Source organism: Poromitra crassiceps (assembly GCF_964638095.1).
Source record: "Poromitra crassiceps genome assembly, chromosome: 7".
NCBI lineage: Eukaryota > Metazoa > Chordata > Actinopteri > Beryciformes > Melamphaidae > Poromitra > Poromitra crassiceps.
Window position 1 is genome coordinate 28961961 of NC_139628.1, and position 25000 is coordinate 28986960.

Genomic DNA, 25000 nt, shown 5'->3' on the forward strand with positions numbered 1-25000 from the left:
AATAGCAAAATCATCTCGTCACTGATGATGTCTTATGCTGCGTTCATGACAACTCGGACCACCGGAAGTTTCAACACGGAACCCTAGCTAACAATGCTAACCAGACATGCTGAATGCTGAATTTCACATAGTGCTCTAATCAGAGAGAAAAATAGATGACACAAATGCATATTAACGTTGACATTACATAATGAAGACATACAATTTTGTGTTAAAACATCAACACACGTCTTTATAATAATTCTGTGATTACAATTAACGATATAAGTCACCATTTTGATGTGGCTATGATGTCAACTCGGACAAAGCGGAGCTCTGAATGATACCCAAATTTTCGATCTGTAATTCCGACCTGGACGACCGTTCAATTAACTTTTTACAGGTAGGAAGTGAACCCATTTTTTCCGGCGGTCCGAGTTGTCATGATAGGCACTGATGTAAAGTTAAGCGACGCACGCACATCTGCGTATACATGAAGAAAAGTACATCTCCCACGACCAGACAGTATTGTTATCCAATACAACTTACATTTATTCACTCCTTCTTATGTGCATGGACTGTACAACCCATTTGTGTATAAAGCATGTATCAATGTTGTATTTCCCCTTTCCCCCAGCATTGTGAAGCCTCACATGGCGACTATTGAGGAAATGGCCAAGTTCCATACAGACGCGTACCTGGAGCATCTCCACAAGATCAGCCAGGACGGAGACAACGACGACCCCCAGTCCACCGACTTCGGCCTGGGTAAGACTCCTGAATGAATCCTACTCTGTGATGAGTTGTCTGCTTTATGCCCCACCAGTTGGCGTGAAAGCAACAAATCATTGATTACTTTATGTTAGGGATGTTCATTTTGAAAAATTTCCATAATCGAAAATCGGGGGGAAATTAACGATCAATTATCGATTATCGATCATATTAATAATAATAATAATATATATATATATATATATATATATATATATATATATATATATATATATATATATATATATATATATATTTTTACCAAATGAATGCCTATGGCAGAAAATACGAAAGTGTTCTCCTCAATGACCTCTTTATTTCAATGTGTCTCCTCTCCAACACTCTGCTGTCCCCGGCGCATGCCGGTGTGAATTCCCCATGTTTAAAACAGTTTTGTTGGCACAAAGGCCCGTGCCCAGCCAGAAAACTAGAGACTATATGAAGCTCCACCTCACATTAGTCGGCTGTGCAATGGAGTGGGGCGAGGAGGAACGAATTCCACCCAAACCTAGTCCGCAATTTTTTTTCTTTTTTTTATAATAAAAAAATCGATAAGAATTCCACATGATCGATTCCATTCCCTTAACGATCAATTATCGATTTTCAATAACTGATGAACATGTAAGTAAAATGTAAGTAAAAGTACTTGAATTTGATGTGGAAGAAGCCTGCCGCTGTGGTACGTAACCCTGAAAATAACTGTTTGCCTCAATTTCCAAGAGCAGGTAAACTGAACTAATCAGCCCTTCCTACATTTTCATGGTAACAGCTAAACTTCCTGTGGCAAGTTTCTTTTTGTGACTTATTTTTCAAACCAATCCAACAAGATTTTTTGTAATGGTTTCTGGCACTACATACATAATGTCGCAAATTAAAAGTTTTGGGCACATTGTGGAGCAATTTAGTGAAGGACAGAGCCGACAACAGAATGTGAAAAGGGCCCATTGATATATGTCACCCTACTTGTTTTCACTGCTGCTTCATGTAGAGAATCACTCGAGTGCAACAGAATGAAAATTACTAGACAGCAACAGTGCAAGTGTCGTTTAAAAATCGGAGAACATGCAAATTCTCCGATTATTTTCTTTAAAAGCTATCATTCGGGTGGCAAAATTTAAGATAATTTTTAATGCCATTTCTGTTTCACTGGCCAGCACACCTATCCTGTTTGTGATATTCATGGACAGGATTTCGAAGCGTAGTTGTGGGGGGGGGGGGGGGGGGGGGGGTTGCATCTCTGCTTAGTGCTTTTCTCGGACAATGTGGTCCTGATAGCATCAACGGTCTGGACCTTCAGCACTCACTGGATCGGTTCCCAGCCGAGTGGGAAGCAGCTGGGATGAGGATCAGCACCTGTAAATCTGAGGCCATGGTTCTCAGCAGGAAACCAGTAGATTGTCTACTACTTCTACTACTTTGACGTAGAAGTATGTTTAGGTCTTTAGGGGTAAGGTGCAAAGCTCAGTCATCCGTGAGGGAGTCTGAGTAGAGCCGCTGCTCCTTCGCGTAGAACGGAGCCAGTTGAGGTGGTTCGGCCATCTGGTAAAGATGCTACCTGGGCGCCTCCCTAGGGAGGTCGGAGGTGTTCTAGACACGTCCAGCTGGGAGGAGACCACGGGGGAAACTGAGGTCTGGGAACGCCTCGGGATCCCCCAGTCAGAGCTGGCTAATGTGGCCAGGGAAAGGGAAGTTTGGGGTCCCCTGCTGGAACTGCTACCTCCGCGACCCGATCCCGGATAAGCGATGATGAAGATGATGATGATGATGGACAGCACAGTTGAGAGAGAGAACGACAGTGAGAACTAGGAGAGAAATGCAGGTGGCCAGATTTACGGGTGCTAATTTCATACTCAGACCCTGGGAGGTGAGAAAACACTGAAGATGGAAGGGTGAGAGGAAATACCAATGATATTCATATGCAGTGTATGTTTGTTGGCAGCAGAGGGCGCTATAACACTGGAATAAAAAATCACAAAGCCTCAGCTGCCTAAAGACAGGGTTGCCACGGGTCTGGAAGTGATGGAAGTTAAAAGATAAAACAAATCAAGTTCTTGAAAGTGTTTGGATTTAAAGAGGTTCTTAAAAGTGCTTGAATTGAGCCTACCGGAACCTCGTGCGCTCCGTCATCTCTTTCATTGCTGGGACAAGCTTGATACACTTTCTTCCTATCTACAGCATCACTCTCTGTGCTGCGCTGTGCCATTGCTGGCCGCCTAGGTCTTAAGAGCATTTTATTTTTCACATCAAAAGTTCATTATTAAAGAGTTCATTCATAACAGTAATCTACAGTATGCTGACGCCAGTCAGTACTATCAAATTTCTACCCCATTTCAACCAATCATATCATGACATGACAGCTGTCAATCAATCTTCAGGCTAGGAGAAAAATCTGAGAAGGCAAAATGGCTGCCTAGTGTGCCTAGTGCGGGGGCACGGTGGCGCAGTGGTAAGCGCTGTTGCGTCACAGCTAGAAGGTCCTGGGTTCGATTCCCACCTGGGACGCCGTGGGCGCTGAGGGAGTGTGTGCCCGTCCGCATGTCCTCGAGTGCCCACCGCCCGGGTGGGGTCGTCAAAAGGGCATTTCTGTGTGGAGTTTGCATGTTCTCCCCGTGCCGTCCCCGTGGGGGTTTCCTTCATATAGGAACCCCTCACCAAAACATGCATGATCCTGTTTGCTGATGTGGTGCCTCCTCTGGTCATGAAGGGCGCCTGTTCGGAGGGAGGGGAACTCGTTGGAATAGCGTGATCCTCCCACGTGCTATGTCCTACCGGTGAAGCTTCCCCTGTCAGGTGAAAAGAAGCGGCTGGCTACTGCCCATGTCTCGGAGGAAGCATGGAGCCAGTTTCGGCTCTCCCCAGATCGGCAGAGGGGGGAGCAGCAACCAGGATAAATAAATAAAAATTTGCACTAATGGGGGATAAAAATGGAATAAAAAAATTGGGGAAAATTATTTTTACTGTGCCTAGTGCCTGTAACCTGGGCAGACTTTTTTAAGCCCATAAATATTAATATACTATTACTTGGCCAATAAGTATGTAACATACAACATAAAACAAACGGTAATGTCTTCATTTAATATAGAATGCAAAGGATGTAATTGGCTCGTTAAACTGTGTTTGTACATGGACTGTTATTGAAACGTGACCGGTAGGTTTCAGATTTGTCCAGTAAAATACATTATTTTGCGGGGCAGACTGGAGCAGTGCGGGCTTGTTCTGCCCCCAAAATCCAAAAGAGTGGCAACCCTGTAAAGAGAATAGCACTTCACTTTCAAGGTCCAGATCTGCTGTCAAATCTCTTTCTTTCTAACGAGCTTGTTCTTTATAAATTAGATGCAGCAAACTCAGTGACAACACACAGAAAAATAAGCTAGAAACCAAAATAAACTAAAGGGTATATCAAGACATATTATGAAATACAGCATAAGATAAATAAAAACACAGATGCTTTGAAGTGTAGCCTATAGGAGGAGAGAATAAAGGAATAATTAAAATGCATAAAAAGAGAATAACGATCAATTAGAACTATAAATAAAAACCCATATTACATAGACAAAAACAGAAACAAATGTAAGATAACATAACTACTAGAGATTCAGGAGACATTGAAAGAAATGGGATACATATAAGTCTTAATACTTTTTTAAGTGATCATCTGTCAGTCATATCATTTGATATCAGGGGGAAGACTGTTCCATAGTTTTGGCACAAAGGCAACAGTAGCAAGTCTTTATTAATTTTAGTCATTTTTTCTTACCTCTCGTTTCTGCCTCTCTTGGACACTGAGTGTTCCCTGACATTGTTCTTAAAAAACAACAGCATCCAACTTATTCTAGGAAAAGTCAGTAGGAAGGAAAGAAGATTTAAGGACTGTGTTCTCTGTGGACTGTGGTGTTTTGTCACTTAGCTGTGCAGGAGTGTCTCTGTATTGTTCACCTCTGTGTACTGACAGATTGAGGATGGGCTGGTTCCTGTCCAGCACCGGCCAACAGAGAGTCTCACATCATGAGTTCAATCCCAAAGTATTAGCTTAAGCTCAATCAACGTCATTGTTAAATATCTGACATTGAACACGTAGGATCCTGTCTTTAAAAATGCTAGCAATTTGTTGACAAAAGTTTGCACTGATGTTTCTACTTTTCTGGTACTGTCAGATAAAATAACACAGGTTCATTTCAAATGTATGTCTCAGAGGTGGAGAGTCATGTAACATGTTTAATACGTTGAGACTCTACTTGAGTTGTGTTCTGGTGACTTGGGACTTGACTTTGACTTGTACTTTGATGACTTGAAAAGGTTTCTAAAGTCTAGACCAAGGATCTAAGTTGTGTTCCATCACAACTCATGATGCCCGTACCAAGTTTTTATCTCATTAAAACCATATTGCATTGACAAATCTTAGATATTGACTTGGAACTTGACATTAAAGACATGGGCTTGACTTGGTAATCTAATCTACATTTAACTTTAGGACTAGAGACTTGTGCCTCAAGAATTGAGACTCACTTGAGTTGAGACTCGAGCAAAGTTGACTTGGTCCCACCTTTGCTAACAGCACAGAATGTAGCCACGTCAATTGCATTCTGTTGAGACAAACAAGTTACATTTAGAAACAAAATCAGATGTTCATAGCCACTGTTACCCAATATGGCCGCCACCACCTGGAATACATCAGATCGGCAATTAGGTCCTGAAAACACAAGCCTCTCCCCGTCGACTTCAATGTAAAATAGCACTACCCCCCAAAAAATTATAGAAAAATAACTGAATCAATCTCGTTTATTAATGACCCCAAAACACCATGACATGATAATATATTACAACTCGTCTGGCCATAGAATGGGCAAGATACACCGGAAATATTACATTGACCCATCTAAAATCATGTGACTCATGTCACATATTTACATTACAGCCCTGAGCCAAGTAGCCTACAACGATGCTGGGCTCCTCTACAACAGCATTTAATGTCGGAAGACTAAATTAGCAACAGGCGGACACCGGAACTAGGTCAGAGACGGGTCATGAGTCACATGATTTTAGATGGGTCAAAGTAATATTTCCGGTGTATCTTGCCCATTCTATGGCCAGGCGAGTTGTAATATATTGTCATGTCATGGTGTTTTGGGGTCATTAATAAACGAGATTGATTCTGTTATTTTTCTATATATTTTTTTGGTAGTGCTATTTTACATTGAGGTCAACAGCAACAGGGAGAGGCTTGTGTTTCCCCCCTAAAAGGGGGCGGGAACATGTGCCGCCAGCAGCCGCCTACAAAATGACGTATTGCCGATCTGGTGTATCCCTCTACACCAAAGTATTTTTCTTACTCATCAGAGCCCTGAATCAACATGATTCTCCAACAACCTTGCTGTCCTAGTCATGTCATCTGTATGCTTCACTCAGGGCAGCAATGAGCTTTTGCTGAGTTGAACCTGTTTCAACCCGACCAATGGGGCGGGGCGATGCTGAAGGGATCCCCATCGTCGTTGGTTGTTATTGGACGAGCAGCCAGCCTTCACCACCAGGCTTTATGTTTCTAACTTTAGACTCAACTTACACTTCACCCTCCTTGTTTTTAATATTTCCTTGACTCTCCCTCTGTCCTTCCTCTCTGTCGTGTCCTTAGCTCATCCCTCTCTCCCTTCCTCCTTTTGTCTCCTCCACACCTCTGTGTGTCTCCTCTGTCCTCCCATCCTTCCTCCGTGTAACTCCTCCCTTTCCTGGATCAAGACCTGTCTGTCTGTCTCTCTCTTCAGCATCACACTCCTTCATCACCTTCCATGTGTCTTTTCTCCACACCCCATTGTTTCCCCTCCATCACATCCGTTAGCCTTCCCCCGTTCTTTCTTTTCTTTTCTTTCTTTCTTTCTTTCTTTCTTTCTTTCTTTCTTTCTTTCTTTCTTTCTTTCTTTCTTTCTTTCTTTCTCCCTTGTCTTTCTCTTCATTCCCACCTATCATTTTTCCAGCTTTCTCTCTCCTCTTTTGTCTCGCCCCATCATTCTCTTTTCCCTTCCTCAAACTGTCTTTCCCTCAGACTCTCTCTCTCTCTCTCTCTCTCTCTCCCTCCTTTCATTCCATCATACATGAGGAGGCCTTAAAGGAAGCCTTTTCTGATTTTCACCCCGCATTGTATCATCACAGTGTGTAGGGCTGCTCGATTATGGCAAAAATCATAATCACGATTATTTTGATTGATATTGAGATCACGATTATTTAACACGATTATTGACATCATTGACATTGAGAACATCATGCATTTATTGAACATTGACACTGGCTTTTCTTTTTAACATTGGATGTCTTTGGATTTTAGATATAATTGAAAATAAATAAATAAATAAATAAATAAATAAATAAATAAATAAATAAATAAATAAATAAATAAATAAATAAATAAATAATAAAAGTGCAAAGATTTAGAAATAAAATAAAAACTAAAATAAATATACAGTATATGTAGGCCTACTATGTTGCGAACTGCCACAACCAACTGCAACTATTAATCTACATTCAATATGTTGGTAAACATCCAGGTGCGCGGGAAGCTATCTCCCACGAGGGGGTCTGAAGCATATACTCGGACCGCCGCGCCGCACCGAGCACTTTGCGCGTGCACGTGTGAGGTGCGTGCGCGTGCACGTGCGAGGTGCGAGCACACGCAAAGTGCGCTGCGCGGCGCGGCCTTGTGCGAGCATGCTGCGTGAAGTTGGCACTTGTAATGCACATTGTCTTAAAACTTGAATGGAATCAATCAGGGGTGCCGATTTATGTCTGTGCCAGTGCGTGCCCATGCTTGCGCATGCCCGTCGCCCAACCCATCCCCCGATAAAGCGATAAAGCTGACGCAAACGCACCATAGGAGATTTAACAGCGACCTACACACACACACACACACACACACACACACACACACACTTCACACACCACTTCAGTTCGACAGAATAGGAACAAGCGACCGAAGCATGCTGTAAACCACACTCATCTCAGCAACATAGAACATGAACAGCGTCAGCATCAGCGACCGACCCACACAGACACATTGATTGAGAGATCAAAAGTTTTAACCAACATTATAACATACACTACTACACCTCACCTGGAACTGGAAGTCGTAGGCTACTCGTCACGGTTGCACTGGTGGTGGTGGAAAACGCACTAGGTTTTGTGATCAAAAATCTCCTCATTTTGTTTTGGCTACTTGTGTTGAGATGTGTCAGTCTGTCACTCTCTCTCTGATACCGCTCAATGCACAAGTGTGTTTACTCACTACGTCAGCAGGGTCACATAGAGTGCACTGACTCATGCAGCCAATCAGATTGGGCTATGTTTTGATCAACTCGTTTTGTAACCCGGGGCCGCCAGCGGGCCTCGGGTGGGTGGAGTTTGCTATCAAATCAATGTAAAGAGACTCGACCCCGCCCAGCCACAGCCTAGAGCCCAGAGCAGAGCACCCACGGGGAAATGAGGGGAGAGAGAGAGAGAGAGAGATGCCTGTGACAGTCACTGAAGTTTCGCCAAATGAGGGTGGGGCTGCTGGGGGGGGCTGCGTCAGGAAGGTGCAGGGGCTGAGGCCGCCACCAGGGGGGGCTGCAGCCCCGGCAGCTCCCCACTTCCAGCGCGGTTGTAAACATCTGAACTAGTAGTCCTTAAACCTCAAATCTAACCAAATGAGAACGCTATTGAGTAACGTTCGTTTACATTAGGCTACATTAAATTACTCATTTGGCAGATGGTTTTATCCAAAGCGACTTACGTTTAGGTTCATAATAGGCTATTGTTAATGTTTATCTGTGAGATCGTTAGCTGTTGAATGCATATTCATGCATCATATCAATGCGGTCGCATTGTAAAGAGTGTCCTGAATCGATGACTGTGTTGTGGCAGGAGTAACTAGATGTCTTTTTGTTCATTTAGCGTTATTTCTTGGTCATACACCACTTTGTGAGTGGATTTCAAGAGATTAAACAGAGGGAGAGGTCATTGCGGGGTGCTGCCACGACCGCGCATATCTTGACAGGTGGGTCAAAACTCGCATCGCAATTCCATGCTGTATATTCGCATCGCTCATCAGTTACACATCAAGAGCGATGCGAATATACAGCACGGAATTGCGATGCGAGTTTTGACCCACCTGTCACAGCCACAGACTTGGAACAAACAGTGCAAGATATGCGCAGTGTAAGGACCTTTAAACTCGGCAAAACCATAGTGTTTCCACCCCACATACATTGTTTCACCTCTCTTCTCGACCAGCGGCTCTCTTTCTGTGAAATAAGCGGGGAGGAGAAAGCCTGTGGCTCTTCCCACGACAGTCACAACTCGAGCTGGTGTGCTTTGGGGGAGGGGCCGAGCAAAGGAAGGGGTGCGCTTGCTTTACAACACAAGACAGAACGAGAGAGACAAGAGCCGCAAAATCGTTTGATGTCAATTATCTTGTTTTCATAATCGTGGACAGCCCAAATCGTAATCTAGATTAAAATTCGATTAATCGAGCAGCCCTAACAGTGTGGGTAATATATGCAGATGGAGAGACTTTACCTTGTCTTCGTGGTTTCCTGTGCTGAGAGCTCTGCAGTTTATTCCAGGCACTTCCGTGTCAGAATGATGCAAACCGCATCATTCTGGACATTCTGGATGTGGACGTGAACAGATGTTCTGCTGGTGAGATTGGCTGTTCCAACTACAGATTGTTTATTATTATTATTTTTTTCTGGATGTGCATCGGGAGCCTTAATGAGCGTTAATGACTCATGCCAGCTGGCGGGGGCGGAGTTTCTGCAGGCAGACGAAAAGGGATTTCTCAATACAGAAAACATATACCGTAAATTCCGGACTATAAGGCGCACCGGTATATAAGCCGCAGCACCAAAATTGACTGTTTTTTACATATATAAGCCGCACCGGACTATAAGCCGCGGGTGTTTTGATGTTTAATTACCATATGTAAGGGTTCGTGCACAGAGAGGAATGTCGGGAAAGAGATGGCTGTTTGGGGAAGCTCCCATTTATTAACATTTCAACAAAACAAAACAAAAGTCAGGTCACTAATCCCCAGACAAAATCACACAACAATAGGCTATATGTGCAGCAAACGGCTGTAACCAGAGAAGTCAAGTCACTAATCCTCGTCTTCCTCTTCTTCCTGCGTACTGAAACCACCAAAGTCCTCATCTTCAGTGTCGGAAACGAACAGGTTCAGGGTGGCTTCGTCAACCACTCTCCTCTCTCCTTCATTGTCACTCAAAACCAACGAACTCCTCTTCGTCACTGTCGGCATCGAACAGCCTCTGAAGCCTCTGACGGCCCTCAGCGCCAGCTGTGGCGGCGTCATCCTCTTCATCCCGCAGCAGTCCAGCGTTTTGGAACCCGTTGGTGATTGTGGATGTTTTCACACTCCTATAATATTCCGTGATCTTCCTTTGTGTGAATTCGCCGAAGTTTGTGATTTTCTCCTGGTAGTCGGGAGGGAGTTGTTCAGTAGTTCTCGCCCGGACGGACAGTCCCTTTCGTCTCATGAATCGGAAGCACCAAGATGGGCCACCTATGAAATGTTCAATTTTCATTTCGGTGGCGACTGTTTTGGCCTTCAGTCGGATCTGCACCGTGGAAACGCCTCGGCCGTCTGCTCTCTGGGTCAACACCCAATCTTCAAGGGAATCTTCAAGTTCGGGCCATCCGCTTTTATGACCTCTGAAGGACTTTTTGGTCTTCTTGCACTGAGACAGTTCCTCCTGCTGCACCTTCCAACGCCTCACCATTGACTCGTCGATGCCCAGGTTACGCGCTGCTGCTCTGTTTCCCTCTTTTAATGCGAGATTGACTGCTTTCAACTTGAAAGCTGCGTCGTGTGAATTTCTGCGTACCTTCCCCATGGTAAGTGAGAGTGTTGCTTCTACTGCTCGTCTTGTTGTGAATATTCCTTGATCTTCCTTTGTGTGAATTCGCCGAAGTTTGTGATTTTCTCCTGGTAGTCGGGGGAGGGAGTTGTTGGCCGAGTGGCCGTTTGCTTACCGTAATTACCATATGTAAGGGGTCACGCACAGAGGGGATTGTCGGGAAAGAGATGGCTGTTTGAGGAAGCTCCCATTTACCGTATTACCGTAACATTTCAACAAAACAACATAACACAACACCACCTTTGTTTATTTTTAGTGCACACAGTGTCCGCGGTGTGGTGAAAAGAGGGCAAGAGAGGAAATTAAAACAGAAGTGGATTTATAGTTAGAAAGAGTGCTAAAAAAGAGAGATTTTATTTGTATTTTTTTTTTTTTTTCTGAAAAAATCCATAGATAAGCCGCACCGTTATATAAGCCGCAGGGCCAAAAAACGGGGAAAAAGCCGCGGCTTATAGTCCGGAATTTACGGTAGTAAAGGTAAACACTGTCCATCTGCTTATACTAATGAGATTATAATTAATGATACAAAATGGGGTAAAATTCAGCAAAGCCTTCCTTTAAGGTTAGACAAATGGACGTGTGTGCGAGAAAGTTTGCAAGTTCAAATCTGCAGATGGGAGTGAATAATTGAGAGATATACAAATGCCGTTCTACCGCTGGAGTGTCCTTGAGCAACGCTTTTCATACACAAGTTAACTATTTAAAAAAAAGGTCAAGAAGAGTTAAAAACTGTCATCTTTTTCCTTCTCTCCCTCTCGCTCCAGGCTACGACTGTCCCGTGGTGGAGGGGATATTCGACTATGCAGCGGCAGTAGGGGGCGCTACGCTGACGGCAGCCCAGTGTCTGCTGGACAACAAGTGTGAGGTGGCCATCAACTGGGCAGGGGGGTGGCACCACGCCAAGAAGTGAGAGCACTGCTTCACACATACATGGACACACAAACATACATTACATATTGTGCATATTGTGGTGCTTTAGTTCAGGGGTTCAGGGACCAACTGAGTTTTTCTTTACTGATTTCTGGAGTGATAATTGGATAATTCTCTCTTTTTTTCCCTCTCTGTTTCCCCCCCCAATTGTACTTGGCCAATTTCCCCCCCTGCTGCCCCGGTCGCTGCTCCACCCTCTCCTGATCTGGGGAGAGCCGTAGACTAGCACCATGCTTCCCCCGACACATGCGCAGTTGCCAGCCGCTTCTTTTCACCTGACAGCGGGGAGTTTCACCGGCAGGACCTAGCACGTGGGAGGATCACTCTATTCCCACCAGTTCCCTTTCACCCCGACCAGGCGCCCCGACCAACCAGAGGAGGCGCTAGTGCAGCGACCAGGACACATACCCCCAATCCGGCTTCCCACCCGCAGACACCAGCCAATCGTGCCTGTATGGACACCCGACCAAGCCGGATGTAACGCGGGGGCGCAAACCTGCGACCCTCGTGTTGGTAGGCAAGGAATCTAGTCTACCGCTACCCGGACGCCATGATTCTCTTTTTCTAATGGCATGTTATTGTCCCTCACCCAAAGAAATCAGCACTGTGTCTGTCTGTCAACTGTTTCCACTGATCTTGACATAACTTAAATGGACTTTGCATCTTCACACTGTGTTCCTGCATTAAAACAATAGAGCTGAACAGTCACGTGACATTTCTTGCCCCGGAAGAGAGTTTCCCATTCATGTTCTCCATAGACATTTATAAAAATCCTTATATAACGAGTTGTAAGGCTGGAACCAAGCCAACCAGTGACCTACTGAATCCTGAGTGACCATAAAACATTTCACTTGACGCAAAAACAAAAATAAAGACGGAGAAAAACAAAATTAACCCCAAAACGTCTTCATTTGATATGGAATAGATAGTTAAAATAAGCTATAGTGTACTACTGTAAAAAATGAAAAAGCTATTTTTTTCAAGAAATAGACTTTAGATCCCCCCTAGTGGAAAACTGAAACACCAGAGTTGCGGTCCCTACCCACAGGAAGTGTCACAAATTTGAAAATTAAATGTTTTCGTTGTTATTTTTTGTTTTTGCTTCAAGTGAAATGCTTTATGGTCACTCATGATTCAGTAGGTCAGTGGCCAGCCTTAAAACTTGTTATATAAGGATTTTTCAAAATCTCTATGGAGAAATTGAATGGGGAACTCTCTTCCGGGGCAAGAAACGTCACGTTCAGCTCTACTACACTGAATGGCCTGATGGGGGAGCTACATGTAAAGGTCAAGATTTCAAACAATTTCAAGTTCATCTCTCTCTTCCTCCACCAGGGACGAGGCGTCAGGTTTCTGCTATGTGAACGATGCTGTGTTGGGCATCCTCAAACTGAGGGAGAAGTACGAGAGAGTTCTTTATGTGGACGTTGACCTGCATCACGGAGACGGTACACACACACAGACACAGACACACACACACACACACACACACACACACACATGCACGCATGCACGCACACACACACACACACACACGCACACGCACGCACGCACACACATACACACACACGCGCACACACGCACACACACACACACACACACACACACACACACACACCTACACACACACACACACACACAAACACACCTACACACACACGCACACGCACACACACACACACACACACACACACACACACACACACAAACAAACAATTCATTGCAATAGCAATTCAAACTGTATTGTCTCCTAAGGGAAGCTGGGCTTGCAGACAGGTTTACAGTAGAAACACACAGTACAAGTGCAGAATGAAAACACAATAAATACAATATGAACACATAACATAAGACAACACACAATAAGATTACGTAATGAATCACGACAACAGATACAGGACAAACATCAGTTGATAAGATCATTCAGACAGCTTGACTATCTACTGTAAATTATTGCAGAGACTTACGGTAAGTGCATTTTCAAGTTATGTGACCTTATTTGAGGTCTGAGTAGTTTGGTTAACATGCCAAATATTACAACCACAAACCAAAGCTAACCCTTCTTAATATTCTCTTGTCTTTTGTCTTATTCCACTCATTTATAGTGTCAGAACTTCCATCAGCTATGCTCAATATGAAACAAGCTGCTTTTGTGTGCTTCGTTTCCTTATTTTGGTTTATAACTTGCTCTAAAGTTCACTTCCAAGTGACATGAAAGAGCTTTTTAAAAAGTCTTACATTTGGTTTTCTGAAACCTGCAGACTAGCCTGGTAAACATCATGTGACCTCACATTCTGTTTCGTACTGTGGATCAGTCTGGCTTCCAGCAATTTCCACTAATTACAAAGTGGAAAGTACAAGTACACTTATCGCGCGCGCGGAGGGGGGGGGGGCAACTGAAGTGAAAAACAAGTAAGATACTGTTATTATTTTTTAAATTGTGGTGGTAACCGGGTAACCGTGTTGCGAAGGCGGCTAAATGACGCTACAAAATTAGGCTAAATTCAGAAAATTGTGTCGCGACTTAATGACTAAGGAAAAATGTGGGTCGTGAGGCTAGAACAGTTGAGAACGGCTGCTGTAAATGACATAAAGTACTATACTAAAGGGCCTAAATATCCAACAGCAAAAATTCATCTTGGTGTTTTTCCTTCGTCTCTCGTCAGGTGTGGAAGACGCCTTCAGCTTCACGTCCAAAGTCATGACCGTCTCCCTCCACAAGTTCTCTCCTGGATTCTTCCCAGGTCGGTCAGCTCAGGAGACGAGACGTTTGCATATGATGGAGAATGTGCCATGATACAGTGTGCTGGGATGCAAGTCTGCCCCCCAAAGCCAAAGGGCGGTAACTACATGAGAAAAATGACTGCTATATCTTCAGCTTCATTATCTCCTCTCCTGACAACAGCGTTCTTGGTATAGAAGCGGGTGATATAGATTAGAGTACTGCAGGGTTCCCTCGTCTGGGAGTCAATGGGATTTTTGTATGGGGATTTTGGTTAGATGCCTGAAATCAGGTCTGTGATTAACAAAACAAAAGTTTAGTTCAAGTTCTATGATTAAAAATTTTGATTTTTGACAATCAATCTTTTATGATTCAGAAATCATAAAAGTGGTCCAAATTTGTCAAGATTATCTTGCTGAACACAAAGATCACAGTCTCATAACTTTTTTAACCACAGACCAGAAATCCTCATACAAAAATCCCATTGACATCCAGATGAGGGAACCGATAGGTCTTATTTAAAGAGAAAACTAACTGAAATCTTGAAAAACACAAAAAATATTTTACTATATACCGTGGTAGGGTCAAATTATAGTCATAATTGGAGTGATTCTCATGTAAGCTGTGTGTGTGTGTGTGTGTGTGTGTGTGTGTGTAGGTACCGGCGACCTGTGTGACACGGGGCTGGGTAAGGGCCGCTGGTACGCCATTAACGTTCCACTGGACGATGGCATCAAGGACGACAGATACTTCCAGACTTTCACCAGGTACACACACACACCCCCACACACACACACACAACCACACACACACACACACACACACACACACACACACACACACACACACACACACACACACACACACACACACACACAGTCACGTCTACAGACATTTACAGCTTAGAGGCACAGAGGATTCTTGCAACAGTCACCACCAAAGTCCACTCACATTTTAAACGTCTTTAAATTCCTAATAATTCTGTAACTAAAAAAGAGAGATGGGACGATTTCACAATGCGTGTCACGGGGCAGATAAATGAATTGTGATATTAGCTCTGTTTTACTCTACTGTAATAATCACAAATGAGATGCTTGACTGTCATATTTCACAAAATCTTCATACAAATTATATATAATAATTTAGAATTGTTTACGTTCTAGCGAGCCAGGGTCAGAAATAAACAATTCTGCACAGTCAGACTTTGTTGTCATTGAACTTTTATTTATTATGCCTCCGCCGGCGATAGCCAGGCCGGAGGCATTATGGATCCGGGTTGTCCGTCCGTCCGTACGGCCGTCCGTCCGTCCGTCCGTACGGCCGTCCGTCCGTCCGATGTTTGTTAACGCGATATCTGAGGAACGTCTGGACGGAATTTCATCAAATTTGTCTCAAACATCGACTTAGACTCAAGGATGATCTGATTAGATTTTGGTGGTCAAACTAGGTTAAAGGTCAAGGTCACTGTGACCTCTCGAACGCCATTTTCAAGCTTGTTAACGCGATATCTCAGGAATGCCTTGACGGAATTTAATCAAACTTGTCTCAAACATCGACTTGGACTCAAGGATGAACTGATTAGATTTTGGTGGTCAAAGGTCAAAGGTCAAGGTCACTGTGACCCCTCGAACGCCATTTTCAAGCTTGTTAACACGATATCTCAGGAATGCCTTGACGGAATTTAATCAAACTTGTCTCAAACATCGACTTGGACTCAAGGATGAACTGATTAGATTTTGGTGGTCAAAGGTCAAGGTCACTGTGACCTCTCAAACGCCATTTTCCAGCTTGTTAACGCGATATCTCATGAATACCTTGACGGAATTTCATCAAATTTGCCTCAAACATCTACTTAGACTCAAGGATGAACTGATTCGATTTTGGTGGTCAAAAGTCAAAGGTCAAGGTCACTGTGACTTCTCAAACGCCATTTTCAAGCTTGTTAACGTGATATCTCAGGAATGCCTTGACGGAATTTAATCAAACTTGTCTCAAACATCGACTTGGACTCAAGGATGATCTGATTAGATTTTGGTGGTCAAAGGTCAAAGGTCAAGGTGAGCTCTCGAACGCCATTTTCAAGCTTGTTAACGCAACATCACAGGTGCGCCTTTGGACTCCAGAATGAACTAATGGCAGAGGCATAAGTCCGCGTTGTGGTCGTTCTAGTTACATGGTAACGTGGTTTTATTGTGTCATGAACCTCATATCGCGTATTGAATCGTGAGATAAGCATATCGTCCTGTCCGCGTGTATAATTTTGCCAACCTAGTTTAGGTGAAACCACGCCCACGCCCGCATGACGCGCCGGAAAAAGCACCTAGCCGCTCTGCTAGCTTAGCAAGCTAGCAAAACGCTCACCTAAAAAGTGATTTATTAACCAAATCTTTGCTCTAACCGCCAGATTAAAACTTCAGAAGGATCACCCCAATTGTAACTTCAAGCAGAGGTGATTCGTTCGCCTTTGTGTGATCATCGCTTACACATAGTTCTTTACGGCGTTCTACAGCTGGCTGCCTGCAATCCGACTGCGGTCAAGCCAGCCTCCACCACGACATACACGGTCAAACTAGCCGACGCGGTGCGCCGATACAGTCGAGTGTCGCAAAATGCAGCATCATGTTATGCTCATTGACTTGTGGGCGTGGTTTCACCTAAACTAGGTTGGCAAAAGTATACACACGTCCTGTCCATTGACTGTATAAAAAATGGATGTCATGACAGCTCCTCAAAAGTGAAGCCAAAACATCTCGATCGCCCACTTGTGGCCGGCTGCAGTATAGGTCATAAGTCCCGCCCCCTCCATGTTACCAGATGGAAAACTAAGAAATCTAAGTACACGCCAAATTTTTCCCCCCACAAAGATGGTTTCTGTCGTTTTAAGTAGTTCTTATCACGCTGGTGTATTTTCAAGTGCTCATTGTTCTGATAAGTTTGTTTCGAATTAGTCATTTGGCAATATCAAAACGGGGTCTAACGTCATGATTGACAGCTGTGACAGCTGTGACAGCTGTGACAGCCGTGCCGTCATCCCATCGCCCGACTCTACTGCTCAGACTAGGGCTCCAAATGACCTCACACAAGCAAGATGGCAGCTCGCGGAAACGAGATATTTTAGCTTCACTTTCCCATCGCGGTAGGATGTGGTCAGTGTAGTCCACACATGGGCAAAATACGACGGCCTGCGGGCGCCACCTGTGTGGCCCGCGATGGAATTGCATTTTTTATTTTTATTTTTTTTATTATTAATTTTTTTTCTCCCACACACAGTGCACCTGAACGCAACATGCAAGATACCCGCTGAATAAGTGTCCAAATGTTCATGTCATATCTGGCCAATACTCCACTTCTGTTATATCATTTCAGTCTGGAATATGGTATATCTTTCAATAATCTTTATGACTAAAAGGCTACATTGAAGTAGAAATTTATATAACTCAAATAACTCATTGGTTTTGGATTTATTTAGCTTCAAGACTGCATTTTTGTTCGTGTGACCCTCAACACAGGCTTTGATCATCCCGGGACACTTACTGATACTTATGCTTAAATTAACCCACTCAGTCATATTCTGATTTATTTCAAGAAAAACATTTCAGCTAGTGGAAATTCTAATTGGCTGGTAACTTTCAAATCTAGCAGCCATATTGGCAGGTGGTCAAAAAAGTTAATTTCAAGCCCTGAGAGCAGGTGGTGACATAGGAGTGAGTGAGAAAAGGATCAAATATTGGTGGTTAAGACTGAATAATGACATCACAACTGTTAATTTAAAATGAGTTATTCCTCTAAACCTGGCTTCAAATGCACCAAATTTTTCGCACTGGCGCCGTTCGGCCCTCAGCAAAACCTGGTAGCGAGGACATTTTTTGTGGCCCTCTCTATCATCAAAGTTACCCATCCATGGTTTACGGCATGACAATATTTGTTCGGCCCCCGGCAACAATCTGGGTTTCTCATGTGGCCCCCCATGAAAAATAATTGCCCACCCCTGGTGTAGTCAGTGGTCTGGTCACTGATCAGATGCTGGTTGTCTCACAGCATGTGTCTGGTGGTCACAGTGTTCTGCAGGAGGTGCGGGCTCTGTTCAGCCCGGAGGCGGTGGTGATGCAGCTGGGCGCTGACACCATGGCAGGAGACCCCATGTGCTGCTTCAACATGACCCCCCTCGGCCTGGGCCACTGCCTCAACTACGTGCTGGACTGGCAGCTACCCACACTGCTGCTGGGAGGAGGTAGGGTGTGTGTGTGTGTGTGTGTGTGTGTGTGGTGTGTGTGTGTGTGTGTGTGTGTGTGTGTGTGTGTGTGTGTGTGTGTGTGTGTGTGTGATCTGTCATAGGCTACTTTGGCCATGTTCACATTACAGGCAAATCCGATTTGCTGATAAAGTCATTAATCATCATTATCTTGATTGGTTTCCCAAATCTGATTTGGGAGTGTGTCCGCACTGCCACAAATCGGATTTTCAAGTCGGATCTGTGTGTCCAGACCTAAACAGCCTATCTGCATGGGTTGCTATGGTAACGACGTGGGCGTCAGTAAATACGTACGTTGGTGACGTGGTTTTCCTGCGCAGAAGCATTTGATGACGAGTTGCGAGTGACGTTCAAATCAGATTCGGTGGATCTGCGCGTCCGCACTGAAGTCACATCAGTCGAAAGCAGATTGGAAACTACCTCCATATGTGGTTTGGGACAAGTGACACAAATCAGACTTGGAGCATCCAGACTCATAAAACCAATCTGGATAAAGTCATTATTAGGTCTAGGGCTGTCCCAAACGATTATTTTCTTATCGATTCGACTAACGATTATTTTTTCGATTAGTCGATTAATCTAACGATTATTTTTTATTTAATTTTTTTTATTATATAACAATAAATTTTCCCAAAACAAATAAATAACCAAAAACTTCTCAATTTCTGTATTTTATTTAACCATCTCATTCTCTTTAACAGTCCAACATAAAATCTCTCAAATAAAATTAAAGCAAGAGCTTGTCCTCAAATAAAATGAATATAGTGCAATTCAAAATAAAATAGTAGAATAAATCAAATTCAAGTCACTTTCAGGAGGAATACCAAAAACCTTGTGCAATGTCAACTGAGTTTAGCAGCAGTCCAACATAAAATCATCATCTTACAGTACAATGGTGTGCAATTTTCAGTAATTTTGGAGAAAGACAAAATGCTCCATGTAAAATGGTCACACACATGGACTGTACACACATCATCTAGACCAGGGGTGCCCACACTTTTTCAGCTTGGGAGCTACTTTTAAAATGACCAAGTCAAAGTGATCTACCAAACATATTTATTTATATATATATACACTGAGTATACAGTGGAAAACAGTGGAACAGTGGAAAAACAGTGGAACAGTGGAAAAACAGTGGAAACAGTGGAAAAACAGTGGAACAGTGGAAAAACAGTGGAAACAGTGGAAAAACAGTGGAAAAACAGTGGAAACAGTGGAAAAACAGTTAAAAAAAAAAAATATATATATATATATATATATATATTTTTTTTTTTCTTCCCCTCAATGCCATGCGATCGACCACACTACCTTCGCGATCGACCGGTCGATCGCGATCGACGTATTGGGCACCCCTGATCTAGACACAAGACTGTGTCTGTAGCATCCAGACCCAACATGGGTCCATGGGAAAGCATGGGAATGCCCACTGGAATCGACTGGAATGCGGCACGCGACCTGTTTAGAAGAGTGTGCTGACGTCAAATGACGCTCCGCTGATGGGTAATGTGGCTAATATGTTAGCGGCTAACTGTTACTTGTCGTTACTTTACATGGCAGTAAAATGCCACCGAATGACCAAATTGATTTCATTTTTAACCATTTCGATTTCCACTTTCCCTACGGACCCCCAGCATTGGTTAGTTTATAACGTGACTATATTTATAATGTTTATAACGTGCTCCAGCTTCCGGTTTATACTATCAGTCTGAATACAGCCAGGGGTTGTAGCTGTTGCGCAACACCGCAAACCGGTCGGAGTACGTTATAACGTTATAAATTGTCACGACGTTAACAACTAACCAATGCTGGTGGTCCGTATGGAAAGTGGAAATCGAAATGGTTAAAAGTTAAATCAATTTGGTCATTCAGTGGCATTTTACTGCCATGTAAAGTAACGACAAGTAACAGTTAGCCGCTAACATGAGCTACCCTATTTTTGTTTTGTGACGATTGGGGCGCGTCGAGGCACGTAGCGTGCGTCGACGTAATTACGTAGTCGACGTCATCGGTTACGTCGACTCGCCGGGACAGCCCTAATTCGGTCACTAAAGTTCACAAATCAGATTTGGCCTCCTAGTCTGAACATGGTCAGACTCAAGACCAGTTCATCTGGGGTAGCTTGTCCAATAGAGCTCAACAGTCACGTGACGTCTCCTGGTCCAGAAGAGAATCCCCCCTTCATTTCCTCCATAGACATTTTGAGAAAAACCTTCTATAATGAGTTGTAAGGCTGGAACCAGGCCAACCAGCGGCGTACTGAACCGCCAGTGACCATAGAACATTTCACTTTGAGCACAAACAAAAAATAAAAAGCGGTTTTATTTTTTGTTTGATTTGTTTACATGTGTCGTGATTGGTCACACACCATCGAAGTCAAGCGTTCTTTTCTTTCTTTGGAAGATGACAACTTCCTCTGGCCAAATTGTAACGGGCTGAAGTACAGACTGTCTCTGGAGCATTCAGAGATTGTGGAAGAGATAGACTGGCTTGAGAGACTTATCGTGATCATGGGTGTGTGTGTGTGTGTGTGTGTGTGTGTGTGTGTGTGTGTGTGTGTGTTAGTGCATGCTGTCTGCGTGTGTGTGTGTGTGTGTGTGTGTGCGTGTGTGTGTGTGTGTGTGTGCATGCGTGCATGTCATTGACTGTATATGGTGCGTGCGTGTGTTTATTTTGGGGACATACTGTATATGTTTTTGAGTGTGTGTGCATGTGTGAGCATCTCTGCATGCATGTGTGTGTGTGTCTGTGTGTGTGTGTGTGTGTCTGTGTGTGTGTGCATGCGTGTCAGTGAGAGTGCATAGGTGGTGAGTTTATGTTTATTAATAATAGGTATATTAAAATACTGAAAGGAAGATACAGAGTGCTTGCTTTGTGTGTGTGTGCGTGTGCACGCCTTTTCCTTTGAATCCCAATCATTCACTCGCTTGCGCACAATTACACACACAGACAGCATGCACTAACACACACACGCGCACACACACAGACAGCATGCACTAACACACACACGCGCACACACACAGACAGCATGCACTAACACACACGCACACACACAGACAGCATGCACTAACACACACACACGCACACACACAGACAGCATGCACTAACACACACACACGCACACACACAGACAGCATGCACTAACACGCACGCACGCACGCACGCACACACGCACGCACGCGCGCACACACACACACACACACACACAGACAGCATGCACACACACACACACACACACACACACACACACACACACACAGACAGACAGCATGCACTAACACACACACAAACACACACACACACACACACACAGACAGACAGACAGCATGCACTAACACACACACACACACACACACACACACACATGCTGCTCTGTTCCAGACCTCTCAGCCCTCCGCCAGATGATAGCTACTAATTATACGACACAATGAAGCCATTTTACTCAACTACAATCCCACCTCTCTTCCTCTCTCTCTCCCCTCTCCCTCTCTTCTCTCTCTCTCCTCTCCCTCTCTTCTCTCTCTCTCCTCTCCCTCTCTTCTCTCTCTCTCCTCTCCCTCTCTTCTCTCTCTCCTCTCCCTCTCTTCTCTCTCTCCTCTCCCTCTCCTCTCTCTCTGTCTCCCTCTCTCTCTCCTCTCCCTCTCTCTCTCTCTCTCTATCACTCCCCACTCTCTCTCCCTCTCTCCCACATTCTTTCTCTTCTTGTCTATATCCTCCTCTATTTCTTGGTTCCCATTATCCTCTTGATTTTACTCAACTTAAGCCCACCCTCTTCTCCCTTCTGTGTGTGTGTGTGTGTGTGTGTGTGTGTGTGTTGCTTCAGTTCTGTTGTCCCTGAGTTTGTAGTGAGATGTCTCATTAAAGACGTCCCATAATCCCAGCTCTTCCTCTCTTCACCCTCTTCTTCCTCAGTCTTTCTCTTGACGTGCTCTTATGTGTGTGTGTGTGTGTGTGTGTGTGTGTGTGTGTGTGTGTGTGTGTGTGTGTGTGTGTGTGTCTAAGTAACTGGCTGCACTCATTTAATTATCCTTTTTTGACGATAATGGCCTTGGTGGACAGACCCAGGGGAAGAACATCCAAAATTAGATATTTATTTATTTATTTATTAGAATGAATCAATCAATACAACAAATAAAAAAATAAACCTTATTATTAGGGCTGGGTTGAAAAATAATTATTAAAAATAATAATAATAAAAATAAGTACCGTAAATTCCGGACTATAAGCCGTGGCTTTTTTCCCGTTTTTTGGCCTTTTTTGCCCCCTGCGGCTTATATAACGGTGCGGCTTATCTATGGATTTTTCCAGCAAATGGCCACTCGGGAACCTTCAAAATCTATGGATGTTGGTATGAGGCAGAACGAGAGCAAGACAGACATTATGAGAGCGAGACCCTGATTGGATGATGTTGCAAAAAATGTGCCTCGCGACCTGATTGGAGCACTGTGCCACTACTCTCTCTCAGCCACTACGGTAAAACACCCTCCCTCCTCCCTCGCTCCGGGGGGAAAAAGGCAGCGATTGAGCCTGAAAGACAGTCTGAATGAAATTGAATGTAACATTCCCAATTCTATGTATTACATTCTAAAAAACTAACAGCAACATTTTGGAAGGCTAAGCCACACAACTAGCTCGTTGTAATCTAACATCATGCTTCAAAAGATGGAGAACTGGCTGTGTTACGACGATGGCGGCGATTGAGCCTGAAAGCCATGTCTGAGACAGTAGCGAGACAGGAACAACAACAGCAGCAGCAGCAAAGGATCATGCACAAACCCGAGACGAAAGGGACTGTCCGTCAGGGCGCGGACGACTGTGTCAGCAACTCCCTCCCGACTACCAGGAGAAAATTACAAACTTCGGCGAATTCACACAAAGAAAGATCAAGGAATATTCCATCGGACCGGAGCAGATCATAAATATGGATGAAGTGCCTTTGACGTTCGACCTGCCTCTCACTAGGACTGTTAACAAGAAAGGTGAATCGTCCATCACGTTGAGAACCACAGGTCACGAGAGAACGAATTTCACTTGTGTTCTTGGCTGCACAGCATCTGGAGTAATAAAGCTCCCGCCGATGGTGATTTTTAAGCATCTCACAATGTGTGATTTTGTCTGGGGATTAGTGACCTGACTTTTGTTTTGTTGAAATGTTAATAAATGGGAGCTTCCCCAAACAGCCATCTCTTTCCCGACAATCCCCTCTGTGCACGAAGCCTTACATATGGTAATTAAACATCAAAACACCCGCGGCTTATAGACCGGTGCGGCTTATATATGTAAAAAACAGTCAACTCTGCAGGTGCGGCTTATACACCGGTGCGCCTTATAGTCCGGAATTTACGGTATATCGATTTCATATCAATATTCATTTGAAGGAACTGATATTGATTCATAAATCCCAATATCGATTTTTTTTTTTAACACGTTCACTGCCAATGACGAGTTGATACGTCAAAAAAAATCCAACGGTTGACTGCCAATGACGAGTTGATACGTCAAAAAAAAAAAAAAAAAATTTTGACGGTGGGACGTGGATCAACGCCCCCCACGTCTCCTATAAAAATATTGGAGCCACCGAACGTGTACAACCCATTCCACCGACCCACTAAGTGGCGACAGTGCTCTCCAGACTAGAAAAAGCCGAGCCAAAACTGCAGGGGAACGCGCGAGGAAACCATTATCATACTGTAAAATGGATTGGCGAAAACGCTTTCGCTTTCGCGCATTATCGCGCTGGGAGCTGGCAGTGGGGGATTGCAAATTTGCATAATAGATTATGGGTGCAACACACTTTGAAACACCGGCAGAAAGCCCACAATCGCACGCAGCTTCATTGCAGCTGAGCTCACAACCGAAACGACTCATGCAGACTCGCCCAAAGAGCAGCCGCCAGCAGCCAGGCAGCACAGACAGGCAGAGCCTCGCTTGTGACAAACGCTGCAAAGCCACCAGAGACACACCCACGGAGGGAGGAGTTTGAAGGAGAGGGGGGTTTCCTGCTGCTATGGAAGAAATTACTGTTCAAAACTATTGTTTAGATGTCTGACGTCTTACGCCAAAAATAAATGGTTAAAGTGACTGTTCTATCGAATTTCACAAAAAGCCATTTATCTCAGAATAAATTTTCAGATGCTGAAACCATGCTGTATTCTACTGCTAATGCCTACATAACTACTAACTCTACAAACTAACTCTTTTAGACAGAGAAAGCACACATTCTATTAGTTCTTTTGAGATCATTTGTGTTCACAAAATCTTAGCAGAAAAGAATCCTCGGCTCTTGAAAGATGAGCCAGAATCCTCAAAAAAAAAACTTGGCAGAACCTACCTACAGTATTGAAAAAACGGCTGGCAGTGAATGTGTTAATATAATGCATTTTCCCATGGCTGCTTGAAGCTTTAACCCCGTTAGACTCGCGTGGTTTGGTTCTTAGCGTAAACATCTGTAAA

General features: G+C 44.0%; 1 protein-coding gene across 1 annotated transcript in view; it reads left to right on the plus strand.

Annotated features, from left to right (window-relative positions):
* Positions 1–25000, plus strand: part of LOC310779772 (histone deacetylase 8) — a 66994-nt gene that overhangs the window by 2116 nt on the left and 39878 nt on the right. The window contains exons 3-8 of the mRNA XM_083640267.1: positions 617–747; positions 11414–11555; positions 12915–13027; positions 14243–14320; positions 14957–15065; positions 18357–18529. Coding sequence (XP_083496393.1) covers positions 617–747; positions 11414–11555; positions 12915–13027; positions 14243–14320; positions 14957–15065; positions 18357–18529 — 746 coding nt within the window. The remainder of the gene's footprint in view (positions 1–616; positions 748–11413; positions 11556–12914; positions 13028–14242; positions 14321–14956; positions 15066–18356; positions 18530–25000) is intronic.